Genomic DNA, 22,792 nt, shown 5'->3' on the forward strand with positions numbered 1-22,792 from the left:
TTGACAGAGAGAGACACAGTGAGAGAGGGAACACAAGCAGGGGGGAGTGGGAGAGGTAGAAGCAGGCTTCCCGCGGAGCAGGGAGCCCGATGTGGGGCTTGATCCCAGGACCCTGGGACCATGACCCGAGCTGAAGGCAGACGCTTAATGACTGAGCCACCCAGGCACGCCAAGAATTGGTATTTTAAAATAACGTATGTTCCAGTGTGTGAACATGGGATGACACCTCATGTGTTCAGGTCTTTTTAATAATTCTCAGTAAAGTTTTATAATGTTCTCCGTAAAGGTTTTAAACATCTGTGGTTAGTTATTACCAGGTACTTCATAATTGTAATGGTTTTGTAAATGGTGTTTCAAAAGTTTATTTATTTATTTATTTTTTAAAAAGATTTTATTTATTTATTTGACAGAGAGAGACACAGCGAGAGAGGGAACACAAGCAGGGGGAGTGGTTAAAAGTTTATTTTTTAACTATTTGTTGTTCATTAAAGGAAATGCAGTTGGTTTTGTGTGTGTGTGTGTGTATGTGTGTGTTGCTCTTGAGTTTAAAGATTTGCTGGAATCTGAATTTCTTTTTCATATATTGCTTGTTGTGGAATAATTTCAGGTTCATAGAACAGTTGAAAATGTAGTAAAAAGAGTTACTGTGTACTCCTCACCTGGATTCCTTGAGTGTGTACATCTTACACGATTGTGGCACATTTGTCCATGCTACAAGATGAACCAAGACACAGCAGTGTGAGTAAACTGCAGACTTTACTCGGGTCTTGCAGGCTTTCCCACTGTGGTTTTCTCTGTCCGAGGGCCCATCCGGGATCCCCCGTTGCACGTGGCTGCATGGTCTCCTCAGTTTTCAGTCTTTGCTTTTTTTTTATGGTCCTCATGGTTTTGAAGAGTGTCAGTCTTGTATCTTGTATAATGTCCATCAATCTCAGGTTGCCTGATGTCTTCCTCGTGTTTAGACTTGAGGTGTGGGTTTTGGGAAAGAATACCACATTCTCATTGCATGATATCAGGGTTATGTCAAAGCAGTGTGACTTTTCCCTGGTGAAGGTAGCGCTTGATGAATGTGGCACTAGCCCACTCTCTCCACTGTGAAGGGACCAGTTTTCCCTTCCATAGTCTGTTCCTTGCTGTGAGTCACTAAGTCTCACCCATGGTCAGGTTGGGATGAGGAGTGTCTCCTTACGCTCCTGCAAATCTTTTGTAAGAGCTCTCCATCTCTTCTCCTCTCCACCCTTCATTTATTCAGCCATTATACTAGTATGACTCATGGATATGTATATTATACTTGGGGTTAGGATCCATTACTACATTATTCGCTTTCCATTCGGGGCCGTTTCAAGTTGACTTTTTGGTCCCTGTGACATAACCCCATCATGATGGGTTTCTTTTTGTTATACATTTTCTTTCCCTCTGTTACAAAAAGATGTTCTTGGATCATCTTTCTCTACCCCAACCCTAGAATCTGTCAGGTCTCCAAAGAATCATGGAGAGAGACCATCTTCCTTTCATTGGAGGAGGATATTTAGAAACCATGGCCCCAGCATTTGGTGTGCTTGTTGCTACTGGGGTGTCATTTCTTTTTTTTTTTTTTTTAAGATATTATTTGACAGAGACAGCGAGAGAGGGAACACAAGCAGGGGGAGTGGGAGAGTGAGAAGTAGGCTTCCCGCAGAGTAGGGAACCCGATGTGGGGCTCGATCCCAGGACCCTGGGATCATGACCTGAGCTGAAGGCAGATGCTTAACGACTGAGCCACCCAGGTGCCCCTGGGGTGTCATTTCTTCTAGGCCCACTCAGCTGATGGAGTGAGGAAAGGTGTGTTGACTCGCATGTGTGAACATGCGTCTGTGTCACGTTTCTCTGTCATCATTTAGCTGTCTCTCTATCACCTATCCCTATAATGAACCATGAACTTAACACTCATGCGTCTCATGAGAGGGTGTATTCTTTTTTTTTCAAAGATTTATTTCTTTATTTTAGAGAGGGAGGGAGAGAGAGAGAGCACAAGTGGTAGGGGCAGAGGGAGAGAATCTCAAGCAGACCCTGTGCTGAACGTAGAGCCTGACGTGGGGCTCGATCCCAGGACCCTGAGATCATGTCCTGAGCTGAAGTCAAGGGTCGTACACCCAACCGACTGCGCCACCCAGTGCCCCATGAAAGGGTATATTCTAACTGCCCCTTGCTTATTTGCACCTTCTCCTTGACATTGAGAAACCTGGCTCCCATGTCCATCGTTTCTTTATCTGTTCATCTCTAGGACAGAAGTAGAAAATACTCAGAATTGGTAGCTCACACCCTTGTGACAAACAAATGTACAGACTCGAGTTCAGTGTTTATGTACAGTTCTTCTTGTCGTTAGTTTCTGGTCATAATAACAGAATTACTTTGGTCAGACTATACTTTTTAAACCTATTCTCCAGAGTGAAGTTATGGGCTACACTTGTAATTCATTCATTTGTAGATTACTTAGATTTATTTGTCATATTCCATTCTAGGATTTTATTTTACATTTGCATGTGAAAGTTCACTCTTTATGATTTTGGCAAAAGCATAGTCATGTACCCACCACCCCAGGGCCATACAGAACAATCCCATCACCCGAAAAATTCCCATGTGTACCCCCTTTGCAGGCAGCCACCACCCCTCCATCCTCTGGCAGTCCCTGCTCTGTTTTCTGTCCTGATAATTTTGCCTTTTCCAGAATGTCACATGAATAGAAGTAAACAAAATGTAACCCCTCTCTACATTTATTTATGTCTTACACTCCTTTTAATTCTGATAATTTATGTGTAAATTATCTTGAGCTTTCTCTGTACAAAATTTTATCATCTGTAAATAATGACAGTTTTGTTTCTTATTTTTAACTCCTTATGCATTTTGCTTCTTTTTCTTGAGATTTCATTGTTTAGTGTCCTATAAGGTCATCACACATAGTTCTGATGCTTAATATATTTGGGCTCTTGAAGGACTATATTTCTAGTGAATCATTTTTAGTGACATATTGCACATGGCTTTCCATTAACCATTTTCAAGCTCTGAGGTGTTCTGGAGCTATTATGGCTAAATGGACAGGAAAAGTTATCTCTGTTCATCAAAAAATGCTCAACAGGGGACAGAGCCTCTTCATCTATAAGAAAAATCGATCTTTGGAGCAGGTAACAAAGATTGGGAAGCTTCATGGGGGAACCAAGGGGTTCACTCAGATGTTTAATGATGTGCAGTGAAACTTCTGGAACAGAAGTTGAGCTCAGACTTTTCCTTCTGCCTCGTCTCCGTGCAACTAGAGCACTGGCCTTGGAAGCAGGTGGCCTTGGAAGCAGGCATGTTTGGAGTGGACCTGCTCCTCCATGAAAGCAATGAGAATGATGGTCAAAATCAGCCTTTTCAGAACTCTGGAAAATAGCCAAAGACTGCAACAGTTCAAGGAAAAGTGCCTGAATCTTGACTCTTGGTGAAAACAGTTTGATGGTAGTTCACCTGGAGCTACCCCATCCCCCAGCTCTGTGGTGGCCTCACATGACGGTAGCACAAAACACTGCAGCCGGGCAGCCACTGGATGGGGCAGAGCGGGTTTGGAGCTCTCCAAGGCCCCATCCCCAGAGCATTGCCATCTGACAGTTGTCAAATGTGGTACCTCCCTGGGAACCCCCACTCACAGCTTCTCACTGTCAACAGCCTTTTTCCCTGGGCCAGTTGTTGAAAAAAAAATCAGCAGTTGTTTAACATCACAGTTGCCTGAGGTGACAGTAACAGGGCAAATAAGAAGCTGACCAAAAAGCTTGAAAGGCTGGGGACACGGATGTCCACAGAGGGCTTTGGGAAAGCTCACATACACCCACAGGACTGTGCACAACTCCATGCCCAGGGAAGACCAGAGTCGGTCCTGGTCTTTCACTTCTGGCTGACCTTGAGGCTCTGCACAGGTGGAAGTTGATGGCTAAGACAGAGTTATACAGTGCCTGGCAGAGCATGAAAGATATGCCCCAACATGCTCACGGAACCCCTCTGCAAATGCTGGGGATCTCACTTGTTGAAGGCATTTTCTCTTTTTAAAGATTTATTTATTGTTTTAGAGAGAGAGCGAGCAAGTGGGGGGAGGGGCAGAGGGAGAGAGAGAATCTCAAGCAGACTCCCCAGTGAGTACAGAATCCAACATGGGGCTCGATCCCAGGACCCTGAGATCATGACCTGAGCTGAAATCCAGAGTGGACACTTAACCAACTGAGCCACCCAGGCACCCCATGGCTTTTAATTTTTAGGAAGATGATTTGCCCTCACACATAACAGGATTTTAGGGAATGTCTGTAGGTCTAAGTGTGTCTCTTGCATTGTCTTGACATGTTCTATTACCCACTCTGATCCTCTGATTCTTTTGTAAGAACCCTGTGACTGCATTGGGGCAGATTCAGATAATCCAGCATAATCTCTCCATCTCAAGATCCTTAATTTAATCGCATATGCAAAGTCTCTTTGCTCTTTAAGGAAACACGGGTTCCTGGGATTAGGATGTGGACATCTTTGGGAAGAAGGCGTTATCCTTCTTCTTCTTCCCAAAGGACTTAACCTACACAAAGGACTTAACAACAGATTTGAATTGGCAGAATAAATAATCATTGAGTTTGAAGATAGGTCAATTGAGATGATCCCATCTGAGGAATAGAAAGAAATAAAAATGAAGTAAAATAAACAGCTTCAGAGACCATCAAGTGACCAACATACCTATAATGGAAGTCCCACAGGAGAGGGGAAAGACAGGGGCAGAAAGAATATTTGAAAAAATAATGACCAAACTTGCCAAATTTCACAAAAAACATTAGTCTCAATGAACTCTAAGGAGAATAAACATAAAGAGATCTGTACCTAGACACATCTTAATTAAACTGTCAAAAAACAAAGACAAAGAATCTTGAGCATAGCAAGAGAGAAATGCTTCATCCCGTCCAAGAGATCCTCGATAATACTAATAGCTGACTTCTGATTGGAAACTGTGGAGGTCAGAAGGCATCAGGGTGACATGTTCAAAGTGCTGGAAGAAGAGGTCAGCCAAGAAGCCAGACATGAAAGGCCAACTATCCTCCTGGAATGAAGGAGAACGTTAGATAGCCCCAGATAAACAAAGACTGAGAACTTGTCACCAGCAGACCTGCCTTGCAAGAAACACGTCAGTCATTCAGGCTGAAATGAAAGGACGCTAGACAGTAACTCAAATGGTGCTCTCAGTAGATGCAGGGAAAACAATGGGCAAAATCCAGCACTCTTTCATGATAAAGACACTCAGCAAACTAGGAGTGGAAGGCAACTTTCTCAACCCAATAAGGGGCATCTATGAACAACTTGCAGCTAACCTCACACTCCATAGTCAAAGACTGAAATCTTTCTCCCTATGATTTAGAACAAGACACTGTTCTCACCACTCTTTCCAACACCGTACTGAAGGTTCTAGCCAATAAATTAAGCAAGAAAAGTAAGTGGAAGACATAAATCTTGGAAAGGAAGAAATAAGATGGTCTCTATATACAGATGTGATCTTATATGTAGAAAGTCCTGAGGAACCCACAAGAGAACTACAAGAGCTCATAAACAGTTCCTTTCATTTGTGGTCAGCTGGTTTATGGAAGGGCACCAAGACCATTCAATGAGGATGAGCACTCTTCAGCAAGTGATAGGCCACCTGGATTCCCACATGCCAAGGAGCGAAGCTGCACCCCTACCTCACTCCATATGTAAAAATTAACCCAAAGCAGATCAGTTACGTAAATGTAAGAGCTTAAACTATACAACCCTTAGAAGGAAACACGGGTTTAAATCTTGTTGGCTTTGGGTTAGACAGGAATCTCACTTTCTTAGACATGAAAGCAATAGCATAAACAACAAAAGGGAAAAACAGATAAATTGGGTTTCATCACAGTTAAACACTTGTGCTTCAAAGGATATCAAGAAAGTGAAACAACAGTGTACAGAGTGGGAGGGGGAAAAACTTTTAAAACATTTTTGAAATTTATCTGAGAAGGGACTTGTATCCAAAATATATAAAGAAATCTTGTAACTCAACAATAAAAAGGCAAATAACCCAAATTCAGAGTGGGCAAGGGATCTGATAGATATTTTTCAAAAGGAGACATACTAATGACCAATCAGCATATGAAAAGCTCACCATCATTAGTGATCAGGGAAATACAACTCGACCGGCAATGAGATGGCACCTGACACCCACTAGGTGGCTGTAATAGCAAAGACAGCTGCTGTTCTATCAAAAGTAACACCATATTGGTGAGGATGTAGAGGAAACTGGGATGCTCATGCATCGCTGGTGGGAGTGTAAAGAGATGCAGCCACTTTGGAAAACGGTTTAGAGTTTCTCAAAATGTTAAATATGGGATTATTGGCTGACCTAGCAATTCCACTGCTAGGTATATACTATACCAAGAGAATTTAAAAACTCTGTCCGGAGAAACACCTGTACATGAGTGTTTATAGCTGCATTACTCATAATCGTAACAAAGTGGAAACAACCCGAGTGTCCATCAACTGATGGATGGATAACAAAATATTCCATCCAGTGGAATATTACTGAGAAATAAGGACTGAAGCTATGACACGGATGAACCTTGACAACGTTATGCTAAGTGAGAGTGGGCAGACACAAAGGGCCACACGGTGTATGGTCGCGTTTACACAGCAGGGCGGGGTGGGGGGTAGGCAGATGAGTAGACGTGAGAAGTCGTCCAGGAGCCGGCCGGAGCTGGTGGTACAGCATTTCCTTCTGGGTGATCAAGTGTCCGGATCGAGGCACTGGGGACATGGCTGTATGACTACTGGGCGTGGTGCTTAACACTGAGGTGTTGAGTTTGGAGGATATGACTTAGCATAATAAACTGTAGACCCAGAATTGGGAGAAAGAACAGAGCAGCTGCTTTGTTTTCCTGATTTGACTAGATTTCTCAAAGGGCGAGACTGTATTTGCCACAACGCAGGTCTTGAGCTCCTTGCATGTGCAGGACTTTCTGTCTCTTGCATCTCCGGAAGCACCTAGAAGGCATTCACTGGGGATTCTGACAGCACTTGTTTTGGATTTAACTGCCGTGAGTCATGAGAAATGCCGTATTTACTGCTGAAGCCTGCAGCCTTGACTGCTGACCATTATGGGCTCCAGGCTGGTAGGAAGCCTCTATTTCATTGCCCTCCTGGCACGGCTCTCTACCCCAGAGCTCACGAAAAATTCTCTGATGGCAGCGAAGAGGGCCATTTTGCACTCCTCAGAAAGTGGGAAAGTGCCCTCCGCTGAGCCGCCTCGCGGGCAGGGGCTGGTGCAGCCGCTGGTGTGGGCTTACCCAGCAGGTGCAGGACAGCTGCTCAAGATGGGTTCTGTTCTCACAGAATCTTTGGCTTTAGCGTTATTGTAACTTGGACCTTTATGCTGTTCTGTTCCACCACCGAATCTGTCACCTCCTTGGGACCGGGGATCCACATATTTTTTACTATCTTTCAGGACTGAGCATGGTGCCTTGTCCACAGCAAGGCTCCAGACAGACTATTGTAGAGCCTGGGAGGTGGGGGGGTCCCTGCGGTGGCCCCTCTGACTGCTTCTCTCTGTGCCCAGCTGAACTCCAGTGTGTTGGGAAGAGGGTGACTCCAGGTCGAATGACAAAAGGGAGCCACGCCTGCCTCTGATACTAACTGTGGTCACCGTATCATATCCCTTCCCCTTTCCTCCCCCCTCAGTCCTCCCAGCAGCCCCTCCATTTAGGCTTGGTCAGCCTGTTAGTAGCAGATGAAGGGTTGGCGCGTTAAGGTCACCTGCCCGGGGCTGCACAGTGAAGGCAGGTCTGTGTGGCAACAGCCCCCACTCCCTGGGAGAAAGCAGCTGTGTCCACGTCTGGGGCTGGCCGGGGAGTTCTCCTCCCTTCGTGGCTGGCCTGGTGGGGAGGAGCTTACCATGGGCCTGCCCCCACAATGCAGCCTTGTTCTCCTAGTGAGCTCTTTTCTCTTTGAAATGCAAGCACGGTCCTTCTTGAGAGGCAGAAATCCCCAGACTCCAGCTTTGAGGCTGGTGGGGCAAGGGCGAGACTCAAGCCAGAAACAAGGGACCCTCTGGATCTTTGTGGGGAGAAGGAGATGCAGACAGCAGATTCCAGTCACAGCAAAGGTGGTGGGAGGTCGCCCTGCCCCGGAACTGAACCGTCTCCTCGACAGTGATGCGCTTTATTCTTTGGCTCCCGCTTCTGAGCACCCGTTTGGGAAATGCGGCCCCTTCAGAGTCTCCCCGTACCCCACAGTCGGGACTCCTTGGTGTGTCAGATGAATGCTCACAAATTTCCGCCGCCTCTTCCGTCTGCGGCGGGGTGTGCAGGTGCCCGCCCACCGGGAGATGCCCCAGACAGTCCCACCGCCAGGCCCAGGGCCGCCAGCTCGCACACAAATCCACTCTGCACGGGCACGGCTTCTTATAGTCACAGCTTCTGGGGGTCCTCAGGGGACTGCGCCCTGCGGCTCTTGCTGGCCGTGATAGTCATCACGGGTACTCATGTCTTCTCTCCGCCCTCGTCACTGCAGCCGCCTTGGTCGGCTCTGCCTGTGCTGTGGTGCCCACAGATGGGGACCCACCATGGACACCGGGAGGACCGCCTGGTGGAGGGACCTGGAGCTCATCCTGTAGGGCTCGAGCCCCTACTCACCGTGCTCTTATGAAGCTACGGTTGCTGGGCGTGTCCATTATGGCCGCACGAGGCATGGTGTCACCCCCCAGGGCCACACACACTCCGTCCTGGGCCCGTCGCAGCCCTCATGATGGTCAGGGTCCATTTCCCTCACCAGTGCGATCACTCCATTTCCTGCTGGCTCACGGGTAGACCGGGCAGCCGCAGCCGCTGTAAGACCCGCGTCCCCCCGCTGGGCATCCCCCTGAGTTGCAGCTTGAGAAGCACAAATCTCGGAGAGTCTAATGGGACTGTGGGGAGCAGGTCCACCCCTGCCCTGCTTGGCTCCAGAAGCATGTCTTCTGCCGGGTGGGGACACCCCCATGCAGTGGCTGCTGGCTTCGAGGGTCCACTACCTCTTGGATGATGGTGCCCCTCCCTGTGCCTCAGCTGCGTCTGCAAGACTCCATCTAGCCACCCTGTCCGTCTGTCTGTCTGTCTGTGGTGGGGCTGGCGTCACATGGGGCCCTTGGCCTGAGGTGGCCCATCCCATGAGGTCACTCCGCGTGCCTGGGTGGGGTTTGGCTAAGGCACCACGGGCAGGAAAGACAAACCCACATCCAGACTATGGATTAGTTCCTCTCAGGACGGATGGTTGCCCTCCTCCGGGAAGCAGGATCGTGATGTCCCATGAGCCGACTGTGTGGGCCCTGCGGTGCTGGCGGGCAGCAGTTGGCTGAAAATCCCCGGTTGCGTCGTCCACTGCAGTGGACACTGTCCAGCTGGCACTGGTCAGGAGAGTCACTTAGTGTCCACCTCAGAAGCCCACTCACTTGTCTTTCTCCCAGACCTGTTTGTCCCAGTTTTGAACTTCCAACCCTTCCCCTGACCAACCAGGTGAGCCTTTGTCTTCACTCACTAGTCTGTAGGTTCTCTCCACACCAGGTGGATCTCAGGTTCGCTGCCTGAAGCTTGTGCATGGGGCTCTCCTCTTAAAATCTCCTGAGCCAGTTCCTTACAGTGAGCCTCTCTCTGTATGCACACATCGTACTGGCTGTTTTTCGGAGAACTCCAACTGAAATGGTGCGAAGAATAGCATGAGCAGAGACACAGGAATGTCCAGTGCATGAGGGTGTAAAGCAGCTGAGCATTATTAGAGCACATGAATTCTGGGGGTTTGGTCTCCTGGGGGGCTGCATTTGGTGTCTAAAAGATAATGGATGTCTTCCTCATCCAAGTGTGCACATATCCAAGTGTGCAAGTGGTCAGCACACTTGGGGAGGTGGGGAGAGGCCCACACTGTGAACCACCAGAGCTACCGCCCCTCTCTGCCTCCACCCCTCCTGGCTGGTTCGGCTGACCTGCTGTCCTTGCCACCAGCTGTTATTTGATATTGGGGGGTACATTGCCATTTATCTTAAAATGAGCCATTTCGGGTGACCCAAACTGAAAGTAACGAGGCCTGCTTTGTCAAAGGCTGAGCAGCAGGGACCTCAGGCTGCAGTGGCTGGACCCCACAGGTGCAAGGGTGAGAAGTCCAGTCCTCTGGCTTGAAGGAGTCTCCGTGCTCCATTCTGGTCCCCCCCCCGCCCAATCCGGGTCTGAAGAGCTGATTCATGTCATTCTGCAAAGTGAGCATGCACAGTGGTTCAAAACGCTCTGTAGCACAGCTGTACCTGAGCCCGTGGAGGACCTACAGCCCCGGCAAGCTGTGCCCCAGGCTCGTGCAGCCAATTCCAAATCGGAGAGGCTATCGGATGGGGTAGGCCTTCATCAAGGCCCCTCTTGTTCTCCTGTCCTGTTCACCCTCCATCTCTGTGGATGAAACTCACTTGGGAGAGTGCATTTCTGTCACCAAATTAACCCCAGCTGAAGGAACCTACGTGAGTCACTCTGGCGTGGACACAGGTGTGAAGGATCATAGCGCTTGTCCAGTCCCTTTGCTCCTCAGACGTCATGCATACCCGTCACATTTTAAGAATCAGAATAGCTTCTAGTTACTTTCCTTGGGAAACACGCACTTAGTGTTTCCTGAGACAATATATCATAAACTTCATGTTTTATAAAAGAAATTCTTACCAAGAAAGAAAAATGGCTACAGAAGAGAGCTGCCATCAGGCTAGGGCAGCTGGGAGTTGGATGGCTTGGAAAATGATTTGGGTAGACTCACAGGACCATCAGGTTCGAGGAGATTACCAAGGACCAGACGATTCATTTCCAAGGCAAGCGGCCCTTCTCTGGCAGGAGGGTGTCCTCCAGGAGTGAGAGTGCGCATTGGGTACTAGCCGAGAGTCCCTTCTGGGACACGCCAAGACCAGTGAACGGTCCCTGCCACCAGACATCCAGACTCCCAAACTCAGAACGTGTGGGACACATTACGCTCTGATGCATTTGTGACTTGTCTTGAACCTTCCTTATGCTCAGGCCTGCTGTCTTCCTTCCTGGTAACTATGGCCCCAACTCTCGTCTCTGTTGGGGGTAACTTACTGCAAGACTCCCCTGCCCTAACCCAAGGGTGAGGGAATGTGTCGGAACAGCCCTGGGGGGTCCGCAGACCTGAGGTCTGCTGTGTCCTCCCTGGAGTGGAACCTCCCTGTGGTTCGTGGGAAGTAAGGGCAGACTGAACAGGATGTAAGACGCCCCCGCGCCCCGGCCCAAAAGCAGGTGGATGAGAGGAACACTTTCAAACAAGCAGTGTTGTCTGTGGTCACTTGGACTGTAGCCTGCCGGTGCTGTGTCCAACATACTGGCAGTTCTGCTCCACGCCTGGTGGGGCAGGTGGAATGGGCAGCCCTTGAAAGGGACAGAATGCTCAGGTGGGCTCTGCAATGTTGAGCCCATGCAGATTCCTGTAGGGCCGAGGCCGTAAACAGCCTGAGTGATGTTTTAGGTCCGAATCCATCCGGCTTAGTATTCCACAAGGAGACTGTCAGCCATGCCTATATTTCACATGCTAGGGCAAATTTGGGAGGGGGACTCAGAACATCTTCAATATTTGTAGTGCATTAACCTTTCAAAGCACCGTCACCCTCTGAGTCCGTGGAGTCCGCTAGCGGCTCCTAGAGGCAGGGGCTGACAGTTGTCCCCACCCTCCACAGTCAGGTTATTGGTTGACGTGAGAGCCATAAGGGTAGCTATTCACCCTGCTGAGCCTGCTGATGCATGTAATCGTAGGAGGAAGAAAATTTTGGAGTGGACATGACATTTCTTTGCAGTGGGCGCGCCCTCTGGGAACTCTCCCTACACCTACACGTGGCATTCAGAGAACCCCCAGGGCCCTGCTTGATGAAAGATGCCCAACAAGCCAGGGAAGCACAATTTTACTCCATGTTTTTATTCACTTAACAGAAACATTCACTTATCAGATACCACTGAAGTGCGATTTACAGAACTTAGAGGGAAATTAACATGTAAATTACTACTTTAAGGTTTTGGATTTTTTTTTACAAATATTACAAATGTACATCCAATATTGCCATTCATTCATGCTTTTTATGTACATATCTTTGCTTAAGAATTGCTATATATTAAGTTCATTTGCTTAAAAAATGCTGAAAATTAGTTGAAAACTAACTGGGCACTGCTGGGAAAGTGTGTTTTTTGTTTGTTTTTTATTGATGCGTATCCTGCAGAGTGGTAGAAATCCAGTGCCGGCGTGAAACGAGGCCGTGGAATCCCGATCATTGTATCTTTATCATCCCTGCAAGTCTGATTTTGCAACGATGAGCTGGGAAATAAGGTATTTCTTTCTCCAGGGGCTGACACTGTCTGCAGTCCCCTGCAGGAGTGCTGTTGTTTGTTCTGACTTTCTGGAGACCTGGCCATCAGTGTCCCTTTGTTGGGAGCTCAGACTAATGGACATGTTCCAGGGGTCCAAAAAAGGACTCTGGTAAATCCCCCTGGCCCGGAAGTCACAAGAACCCTCGAGGTCAGCGCGGCAGAGCTCAGGGGTACACAGTCCTGAGACTGATTCTCGACTGCACCGGGGAATCACAGGTGTAGGGCAGGGAGGAACAGGCACTCAAACAGGGAAGAGGAAGGGGAGGGAGAGGAAGATGACGGGGAAAACCAGAGGCAGCCCTGTTGGGAGGTAAGCAATGGTGGCGATGGGTCGCGTATCTATCTCCTGGTTCCCAGAACTGAGAGGTGCCCCCCTGCTCCAGGCCACCTCTCCAACAACCTGCATGTTTTGCATCTGTCTCTGCTTCTTCATCCCCCCCAAACCCCTTATCTGACTCAGAATCTGTGGGAGACGTTTGACAGGAGCCAGCAAACTCCCTGCATGGCCAACACAGCTCTTTGGGCAGGACCGTGGACAGCGGCAAGCGCGCCCCAGTTCTGGCCCCACTCCCACACAGGAGGCCCTGTGCCTGGGAGGGCGCGGAACCCCAGCGGGACCCCAGACCCTCCGGCTTGTCCCCGCTAAGTGCCACCGGATGGTGGTATTGTAAGCCTTTCCTGAAACACAGAGCTTTAAATCTTTCACTCTGTCCATGAGCTCCGCAAGAACTTGAAGCTGGGACAGCCTTTGCAAGTGTGTCGGGCAGTGGCCCTTCCTGACCCCGGGGGTTACGGCTCCGCAACCCCCACCAGGGAAGGTGCTGGACGAGCCAGCAAAGGCTGCTGAGTGTTAGTGGAAACTTCTGTCAACAGAGGTGGTAGTCCTGACTTCCCTTTGGTCTTTATTAGGAAGGAATATTTATTGTGTTTTGGGCCAATTAGATGATTTCATTAGAATGGCTTAAAAAATGGTTGTAGAAGTTTCCCTAAATTAAAAATGTCTAAGTTTCAAATGTCTTTTTAAATTTTTTAAAACAAGATACTATAGACACATCTTGAAATTTATAATCTAAAAATAGCATTTCATCAAAATACTCTATTCTATTCTGGGCATCGATATACCATGTATTTACTGTTTATGGCTCTCCAGACGTGGTAAACGCTATACCAAAAAAAACCCAAAACCCTCAAAACAACCATTTAACTTTATTGATAAGAACAGCTTCCTGTGAAAAGGAAATTATATGAGAAATTATGTGGGAGAAACTCAACTTGACGTTTCCAAGGAACAGCAAGACTCACAAAATCAGTAGTGACGTGAAGGTATATACAGACTTGAAGAGACCCACAGGTATAAAAAGGAACAATAGTTAGAGACCTGCAAATCCTTTCCTGGGCAGAAACCAAAACCAAAGAAGCCCTGGCTCCAGTCCCTTGCAATGGAACCGCGTGCTAGGCACGGGCAGGTGGAGCTCCACGGCCGGTGACCTTCCCCCTCGGGCTGCGTGCTGTGGAAGGGCTTGCGGACGCTGACCTTGTGGCCAGAGCCAGGCGGGAGGCCGTGCACGGCTGACCTCCCTGCAGGGAAGGCAGTGTGGGCTTCGAGGCAGGTACCGGTGGAGTCGACCTGATCTGGACTTGAGTAGTGGGGCTGGGTTGACGTGCAGACATGGCACAGGACATGGGAAGACTAAGGACTCAGAGCCACCGCATCTGACGCATGTGCGGACAGGCACCAGCAGGCCCCTGCCTCGGCTCTGTGGGTTTTCCTCTGTTGCCTTCGGGCGCCAGGAGGTGGTCCCACGGTCACATGCCGAGTTGCGCTCTCCTATGAGTTCTCCTGTGGGCTCCTCCCAGGTCTCAGACCACCCTGAAAATGCAGGGTTGGCCTGGCCTCCAGCAGCGTTGGGTGCTCTTTTGGGCTTTGAAGCCCAGAGTAGATCCTCAGGCTCCCCTGTGACCTCGTCTCTGGGCCGGCACCACCTGTCCCCCCAGCCACGGCAGGTGCCACATCTGAGCCCTGTGACCTGGCCTCCTGTTGGTGACCCAGCCCTGCCGTGCCGCCTTCCCTGTCCCTTGTGCCTCTCCATCCCCGCTCCTGGACAGGCAGCTCCCGCCAAGCTCAGCCTCTCAGATGCGCTTTCTGCTGCCTTGGAAACGCCCTCTTGCGACAAAGCTCCTGCGCCGAGCCTTCGCCTCTCCTTCCAGGATGTCCCCGCTGACCGAACAGACGAGTCCCTACACTTTCTCCAGAAGTAGATATTTTGGTGGAGTTTAGGTTTTTCTGGAGGGCCAGTGCCTCAGGCGAGATGAACAGTGACCAAGTAGCTGCAGCTGAGGCATCACGGGAGTGTCCGATATCGGGTAGGTGGTGCCGTCCAAGTCCCTGCGGTCCGGTTGTCCGGGTGGTCCTGCGGTGCTTTGTGTGGATGGGCCCATCTGCCTCTGTCCTGGGGCGGCCGCTGCTAATGCTGTCTCCTCGCTCTGGAAGGGGCATTGTTTGGAGTGCAGGGACAGAAGCAGGGGCTCAGAACGGGAGCAGTTCCAGTGGGAACCGACCTTGTGTCTGTGGAGAAATCTGACCCTATAGGAAGTCCCAAGAATAGTTGGTTTCCATAGTAACACCTCTACTTCTTGTCCCACAACAAATATCTAAAACTCATGTTGGCTCATTTTTGCCTCCTTATCATACCTGCAATCTCTCCTTGAATGTGTGCGGCTCGATGTCATGCTCCTGTGTCTTGGGCTGTGTGTAGTCCCGTGTTCTCGTCAGGGTGTGCACCCACGGCTGGCGGCTGAAAGTCTCACCAGAAAGCCCTTACCCCAGAGCGGGCTCTCCGAAGCGTGGCCATGTGGCCCAGTGAGTTTCAGACGTGGATCTTTTGCAAGAGAAATTAGAGGCCCGTCAGTAGCATGATGGGTGTTAGAGATGAGTTCTTGGTGGTCAGAGTGCACAGTTCAAGGTACCAGGACAGACTGAAGGCTTGTGAGAGGGTGCCTGCCCCTCCCACGCTCGGCCATGCGGCCCCACCGTCCTCTTAGAGAGGGTGCCAGGGGCTGGATCCCAAATGGTCTGGGTGTCTGACACCTGCTCTGAAGGGGACAGAATCCGGCCTCTTGCGTCTCAGCAGCTGCTGTGAGTGATTTGTTTCAATCATGCAAGATGGAGACCAGGGAACCTAAAGCAGTGGAGATCTGAACCTAAAGCAGTGGAGATCTGGTAGCTCCTCAGCCCCAAGGAGAGGTTGTGGATTTGTGGATGTTCTTTGGGCTTGCTCTCTGACGCAAACTTAGCTAAACAGGGCGTGGTCTGGGACTTGTTTCCTTGTTACCTGGTGAGGAGGTGCAGGTGGTCACTAACCTTGGATGCATCTGCCACAGACGTGGTCAGTGGCCGTGGGCACCTGCCGCGGAGCCTGCGCTGGGCCTGGGACGGGTGCGGCAGTTTGCAGTGGTCGGCAGCACTCGGTCCTGGAGCCCCTTGTCCTACGTCTCAGCTCACCGGCGCGCTGCGCAAAGGGTCTTCATTTCTCTGGTCCTAGTTCAGGGGGTTCTTCAATATTGCGCATCTCAGATCCGCTTTGAAAGGAGGTGGAATAAAAACTTAAGTGAATAATGGGGTTGGTAGAGCGTCCTGTTGGCTTCTTTGGGGAGGAGCCCATGGCTTTTCTTTTCGTTGTGGCTTTTCCTGAAGTATCGTGCCACTGAGAACCGGACGCAGCGCTGGAGGTGGGAGGGGCGCCCGAGGCACTGCGTGGCAAGGCCGCACCGATGACCCTTCAGCCTGAACGGAAACTTTCCCGTGGACACACCAGGGAGAGATGTTGGGCCGCGCCTGTGCCTTCAGGTCTGGGGGGCGTCTGGGTTCTGACAACGTGGGAGCAGCTCCTACTTTGAGTCTAGTTGCCCACGGAACACTGACCATGTGCGTGCTTCCAGAACACCAAAGGGAAATGGGTGCGGGGAGCCAGTGAGCACCGCCTGCCGCCCCACGCACGCGCACGCACGCCCTGCCCAGTCCGGGTGTTCACCCTGCTCTGGGAGCACGGGAGTCCAGTGGCTCAGAGAGTCAGTAGAAACTGGTCTTGCTCGGGCGGCTTCCTCACCCAGGTGCCCAGCCCGGCTTTCTGGAACGCCTTGAATAGCTGCTGTTTGACAGACTGGTAGGTGCCTGCCCCCCGCTTGGCCTCACAGTACATGGACGGCGTGTCTCCGTGGCTCGGGATCCGCGTGCTCAGCTGTGGGGCAGGAACAAGACAAGTGAGCTGGACAGACAGAAATGCTGGGGCCCCCATGCAAAACACGGCTCCCGGCCGCCTTCCCTTCTCTCTTACCGTGAAACGGAAAAGCGACGTGGCAAAGAGTAACACGTGTGAAACTTGCCCCAAAGGAGCTTCCTTAATTAAGTGTTCTCACCGTGCACAGTGACTGGGTGGATGGGCGTGCTAGCTAGCTTGCTTGTGGCGGTCCCTTCACAGTGTGCATGCGTCAGGATGTCACGTGACCCGCCCTAAGTCTGTCCAGTGTTAGTTATGTGTCAGTCTTACCCAGTGAAGGGGTGAGCCCCATCCAGCAACCCTGAGACGTACCAGGGCTGCTCGGCAAGGAGTGTGAGTGCTCAGCAAACAAAACACGTGTAACTTGCCTGCTATTAAACAAATACACTGTGCGGAGTTTTCCTTTTGGGGGAGGATCCGGGGCTGAGGTTGGGGGTTTGGGGGGTGGCGGGGACGTTTGTGGCACTAAAGCAGCCTCGGGCAGGCGGGAGATGGGGGAGTTGGAGTTCTCCTGCCACCAGTCAGGAACCCGGTGAACTGACCAGCTCCTCTGTTGGGTTTCTGGGCCAGTACCCGGCAAGGCCCCGAGACCAGGGCAGGCAGGGACCGCACTGTGGAGAGGCCAGGGGTGCAGTGAGCAGGGGCGGGAGGCCCAAATCCCCTGGTGGGCCCTGCCCACGTGCTGGCAGCCTCACCCTGAGCAGGTGCAAGGGGCCCTTTTGTTTAGGAAGACAGAATCGGTGGTGTTCTCTGACTCGGGTCCCTGCAGTGTATAGATGAGGGAAGCGTGGATGGTGCCCGATTGGGCGGGGAGGCAGCCGAGGCCATGTGCTCAGGACAGACCCAGGTCCCGTGGGCGGCTCGTGGCAGCCGCACAAGTTGCCCCACGCAAAGGGCGACACACACAACGTCCAGGGTCCTCTGGGTTGAAAGAAATGTTGATCTTAAGGGTCAGCGTGTCTGTCCTGTTCTTCTGGTTGACACATGACCCCAACAGCCCCGTTCTGTTTGGAGTTGTTGCTGATAAAGACGTACGGGAGCAGCGAGCACACAGCTGCTTTTATGGGTTTATGTTTTCCTGATTCCTCTGTTTTTGTTTGTTTGGTTCTGCCACAGTCTTCTGTGCTTTGGAAACATGTGGAATTCTATATCTCAGCTTAAATCTGGAAGTGCAGTAACCATCTTTATTTATCAAGGAGGAAGCTCAGAACTGTAGTAGAAATGCACAGCTTTGGGGTCAGGAGAAGAGCTTTGACCTCCCGCCTGGCATTCGCTCCCTGTCTTTCTGGGGAAGCTGCTCGCTTTCCTTGTACCTCAACTGGGAGTGACACCCACGTCAGGAGCTTTCTCTGAACTTTCCCTACATGCAGCAGCTAGCGCCCTGTCTGCAAGACTTCTAGGGCCACGGCTCAGAGTCCATGGCTGCTGGCCGGGGCCCTGGGCGCAGCGGCCGCGTTGCGAGTCTGCAGGGCGCCGGCGGGGGGAAGGAAACAGAGCGGGAGTGTTTTTGTGTTGCGTGTCACCCTTGCTCAGACCAGTGTTGACTTTCTGGGGGCCCCTCCCTGTGTCCGCCCGCCGGGAGCCGAGGGCAGCTGGGCCGGCCTCCCCCAGAGTGGAGCTGTACCTTTCCATAAAGCCTCGCCCACCGCGCCGAGAACACGTGCTTGCAGAGCCGTGACGAGCCCCCGCAGCTCCTCTTCCCAGTGGTGCCGTCGATAACCTCCACATCCGCGTTGCCCATCACCCAGTTCACGCTGAAGTGTGGAGACTTCCCCGGCTGGCGTGCCTCGGCAAGGCTCACTCCTGTCAAGAGAGAAAGCGCACAGCCAGGCGTCAGGGTGCCCGGCCCAGGCAGGGCCCCCGTGGCTGGCTGCTGGGAGATCAGGCCTGGGTTTGCCCTGCTGCCCATTTTCACACGGAACTTGGGACTTTTACCTTGGAAGTTGTTACGGTCCCAGACAGGCCCTGAGGGCTATCGTTTTGGTTAAGGAGATTGAAAAAGCTAACGCAAACTAGAGAGACCTAAGAGCATAGGCTAATGAATCAAGTGATGTGATCCCAGAAACAGCAGTGGCTTCCGAAGTTTTGAGGCCTGTTCTGAAATGAAAACACGCGTCCCCGTGTTCAGTAGTTATGGAGGATTTCAGGATGACGGCGGCGGGTCCCTGGGACTGCACTGGATACCGAGCACTGCCCCAAGGCCGGTCCCGTGCACAGGGCCCCCGGAATTTTCAGTGCAGCCCTTCTTCCACAGTCTGTCCGTGTCAGCTTGCACACTGGTTTCCATCGGGATGACACAGCCCCAGTAGCCCCAGTTCCTAGCGCAGTGGAGAGAAGGGGGCACTTGGCGTCCCTACTTGGGGCAGCAGCCTCTGACCTCTGCCTGGCCTCCGCCCCGCCCGTGGCCTGAGTCTGCTGGGGAGCCCTTGCTGGCTTTCCCCCCGCCATCCTGCAGCACTGCTCCGTCCGCCCTCGAAGGTGACCTTGGGGAAGGAATGTGAGGTGCTGGTGGGTGGGAGGAAAGGCCCCGACATGCCATGGAGCCGCGGACTTTGTGGTGCGGCTCTGTGCACAGCAGTGTGGGCGTGGCCCGGCTGGGCAGAGGAGGCCCCAGCCCTGCGGTTCGCCTCGGTGACGGCCTTGTTGTGGGATATTCCATTCCCAGCCCCACTGCCCCTCCTCACGACCCCTTCCCAGAGCCAGCCCCACCAGAGCACCCCTCCTCCGGGCCCACACTGCTTGCCGCTCCCCACGGAGACCCCACCACGCACCCGGGTGGGAGGGGGCCAAGGGTCCTCACCGGTGGCTCCGCCGGGGTGTCACGAAGGGTGCGGCTGGCCCTGGGGGGCCTGCAGCAGATGTGAGGGAGTGAGCCCTGTGTCCAGGGGCAGCCCAGCACCCCAGGCCCTCCTGAGGGCAGCATCCCGCCAGCTCCCACCGGCAAAGCCACAGATCCAGGTCCTCCCGCGGCCACCGGCGTGCCCACCACCCAGGGGCTTCCCACCGTCTGCACACACGCTGTCCGAGTCTGCATGCTGCAACAGCCTGACTCCCGACCATAGTCACCCGGCGACCATCTCCTGGTCACGGATGGGCAGTGCCAGGCGTCCTGGGCTAATTCCAGCCAGGTCAGCGTGTTCCTGTTCCTTGAAGCAATTCCCTCCGGCAGCCGCCCACACGGAGAGCTGGGCAGGGGGACGGTCTGCCCCGTGGGCCATGAGGCGGCCCTGCTGGGCAGAGGGAGGCAGTGGCCAAGGTCAGGAGTGACCAGCCGCAAAGAGAGGCATGCCGGCCGGGTCCCCCTGCCCCCATCCCCCTGCCCTCCGCTCTCGGACCCTCCCTCCCTTGCCCCTCTTCCTCCGGACCAGGGAGGGAGAGTGCACAATCCTGCTTCTCCACCCCTCTGCACGTGGGGAGAGCCTCCGAGGACACATGGATGTCCACGTCACACCTGGCTCCCTGTGTGTCCTCTCTGCTGTGGAAAGTGCCCCACTTGCACACAGATGCCTGCTTGGAGAGGCTCGGCTGCAGCCCTGGCAGGGCATCCACGCGTGGGTCCTCCAGCTCTGCACACGGACGCAGGCAGAGAGAAAAGGCACTGGCTGCTGGACAGCCCCCCGACTGCCCAGCCCTGACCCACCTTCCTGCAGCTCGGGTCCCAGCTGGTTGGTGTGTGTGCTGAAGCAGAGAAGTGTGTGGGGAGGGAAGTGGCTCAGGCTATAAATCACGACTCCATAAATCACAGTATGAAATTGTCGATTTCCAATTGTAATGGCCCTATCAACGACCATGTGCGTCGTGAAATGAGATTGTAGGTCCAGCCACGATCTTCCACATCACCTCTGTGGCCAGTGGAAAACATGGGGTGAGATCTGCGTTGACTCAGGAAGCAGCCCCAGTCCTGCTTTTGCACCTGGTTTGCTGTCCCACCTGCCGTTCTGTTCCTTCCTGTGCTCTTGGTAGCGACAGCGTCTCGTTGGAGGCCTGCCTTTGTCAGGGGAAGGGGTGAGGGCTAGCGCTGGTTTGTGGGGAGTCCCCCACATCGTGGGGATCACAGCGCCCCACTGAGATTGCACGGACCTTTCCCAATGTCATTATGAGTGGACGGCCTGCTCACCTCCTGCTGTCCCGGGAGTGGAGGAAGCAGCCCACACATCAGGGTCAGAGTCCCTTCTGTGTGAAGCAGATTTGGTTTCATGTATGTGCAGTTGATTATTGTGTGTCCTTGGGGCTCCGGGTTTCAGGGTTCCCTCCCTAAGTCTTGCTTGGGAGAAAAGTTCCCAAAGCAACCTGCAGGATCGACAATTTTCCCCCTCCCTCCCTCCCTGCTCTCTGTCTCTCTGCTTCTGTCCCTGAATCTACCCTAGAGAGGCCGCGCCTTCGTGTTTACGAAATCTTCGTGCCAGTGGTACACGCGGGTGGCACCGTCGGGGCTGACTGTCGAGTTCGTCACAGGAACGCTGACTCGACCGTGCAAATCGGTCAGCGCGCAAGGAAAGATGGTCATTTCACAGAACGTCTGTTGGTCTAAACCCACAGGCCAGACAGAGTGCAGGCAGGAGGTGCCGGGCGAGGGGAGCTCGTTCATGATTCCCACGCTCACGGGCGGGTCACACTGTCTGTCCTCGGAGGGAGGCATGAGCGGCCTGGGGCGGACGGGAGGCTGTGGCCAGCACGGGCTGTTCCTGCTGCTTGTGTTCAGTTGCCCCGCGTGTCAGGATGGCGCTCCCATCCGCTCCCTGTTCCGCACCACACTCATGGGTGCCCTTCAGGAGGCGTGTTACAACGCTTCGTTAGGTTCCTTCCAGGTCTGTCTGTCTGTCCTTTACTCACTCATCTTGGCCCGAGGGAAACACTCGTTTCTGAGGAGCCTCCTGCGTGTATCTGAGTGATCTCATTCGTTATGTGCTGGTTTTGTAATTTGAAATCAGCTTCCCAGGAGCCACTCAGGGCCTGGTGGCCGGATGGGGATCTCGTGCAGCCTCCCCCTCCAGGCCCAGGACAACGAGCTTCTGAGTGTTGCTGCCAGACGTCCTGCGTTATGGGGAGACAGGTCTCCTCCTCCCAGGAAGGAGCATCTGGCCTGCATTTACTTTTCCTCCCATTGGCTGGAAGTTGTCAAAGTAAGAGAGGCACAAATTCCTGGGATCGTTCTTCTGGAAGCAGACGTCCAATGACTGAAGATAAAAACCAAGCCTCAAGTTCAAGTTCAAGTGCATAATGTACTTAAGTCCTAGATATCACCTGCTACCCGGGCTTTCATCATCATCCTTGAGATGGTAACACATTGGCACATTATACAGATCCAGGCACTCAGAAAACACAGTGTTACCTTCTCTCTGCAAACCTCCTGGGGCGAATCAGAAGTCTCCACCCACAGGAGGATGCGAACACATCCAGATCTGCCCCCGTCCTAGTCATGACTTCAGGAAGAGCTTTACGTTCTGAACACTGAAAGCAGGAGCCTGAGTCTGCAGGAAGGGAAGAAGCCCTCTTAAAACATAAACCCTCGGAAGACTCAGCCCTGTGTACCCATAACCTGTGTTCAAGGTCTCTTCATGTGCACGGACATTGGACTCTTCGTGTTTTTCACCGCAGAGCACCTGAGCCCAAGAGTCGGCAAACCTGCACCTTGACATCCAGAAACGAACCGATCACAGTATCAGCAGCCCGCGTGGGTCCGGGGACGTCTGCCTTCGCTGAGTGGTGACGGAAGCACAGGGCTGCATTTCTCAGTGTGGTTCCCGCCCGCACAGGGTTGTACGGTGACACGGCAGCCCGGTGTTAGTCTCCCGGGGCTGCGGCAACCCAGTGCCGGCACGTTCGCTGGCTTGCAGAAAATCCTGGAAATGGACCTGCTGGAGGCCACCAGGTGTTGGCAGGGCTGTGCACCCTCCAGGACCCTTCAGCTTCCGTGGCCCCAGGGGGCCCTGGCTCGGAGATGTGTCATTTCCGCCTCTGCCTGTTTCCACGCCCCCCCCACCCCCGCTCTGTGTCTGTCTGTCTCCGCCTCTTTCCCTCCATCAGCCTCTCTCTTCCATGGACGTGTGTGGTGGTATGTGGGACCCACGCACGGACATAGTTCAGGACACC

At 52.6% G+C, this 22,792-nt stretch overlaps 1 protein-coding gene across 1 annotated transcript in view; it reads right to left on the bottom strand.

The window, feature by feature from the left end:
• Window positions 1-11,955: 11,955 nt before the first annotated feature.
• ADARB2 (adenosine deaminase RNA specific B2 (inactive)) overlaps window positions 11,956-22,792 on the bottom strand; it is a 375,765-nt gene continuing 364,928 nt past the window's right edge. Inside the window, exons 9-10 of the mRNA XM_031025842.2 lie at window positions 18,324-18,502; window positions 11,956-16,660 (exon numbers count right to left, since the gene is read on the bottom strand). Coding sequence (XP_030881702.1) covers window positions 16,484-16,660; window positions 18,324-18,502 — 356 coding nt within the window. The 3' untranslated portion in view covers window positions 11,956-16,483. The remainder of the gene's footprint in view (window positions 16,661-18,323; window positions 18,503-22,792) is intronic.

This window comes from Leptonychotes weddellii, chromosome 5, assembly GCF_054177405.1.
Source record: "Leptonychotes weddellii isolate Sample4059 chromosome 5, ASM5417740v2, whole genome shotgun sequence".
NCBI lineage: Eukaryota > Metazoa > Chordata > Mammalia > Carnivora > Phocidae > Leptonychotes > Leptonychotes weddellii.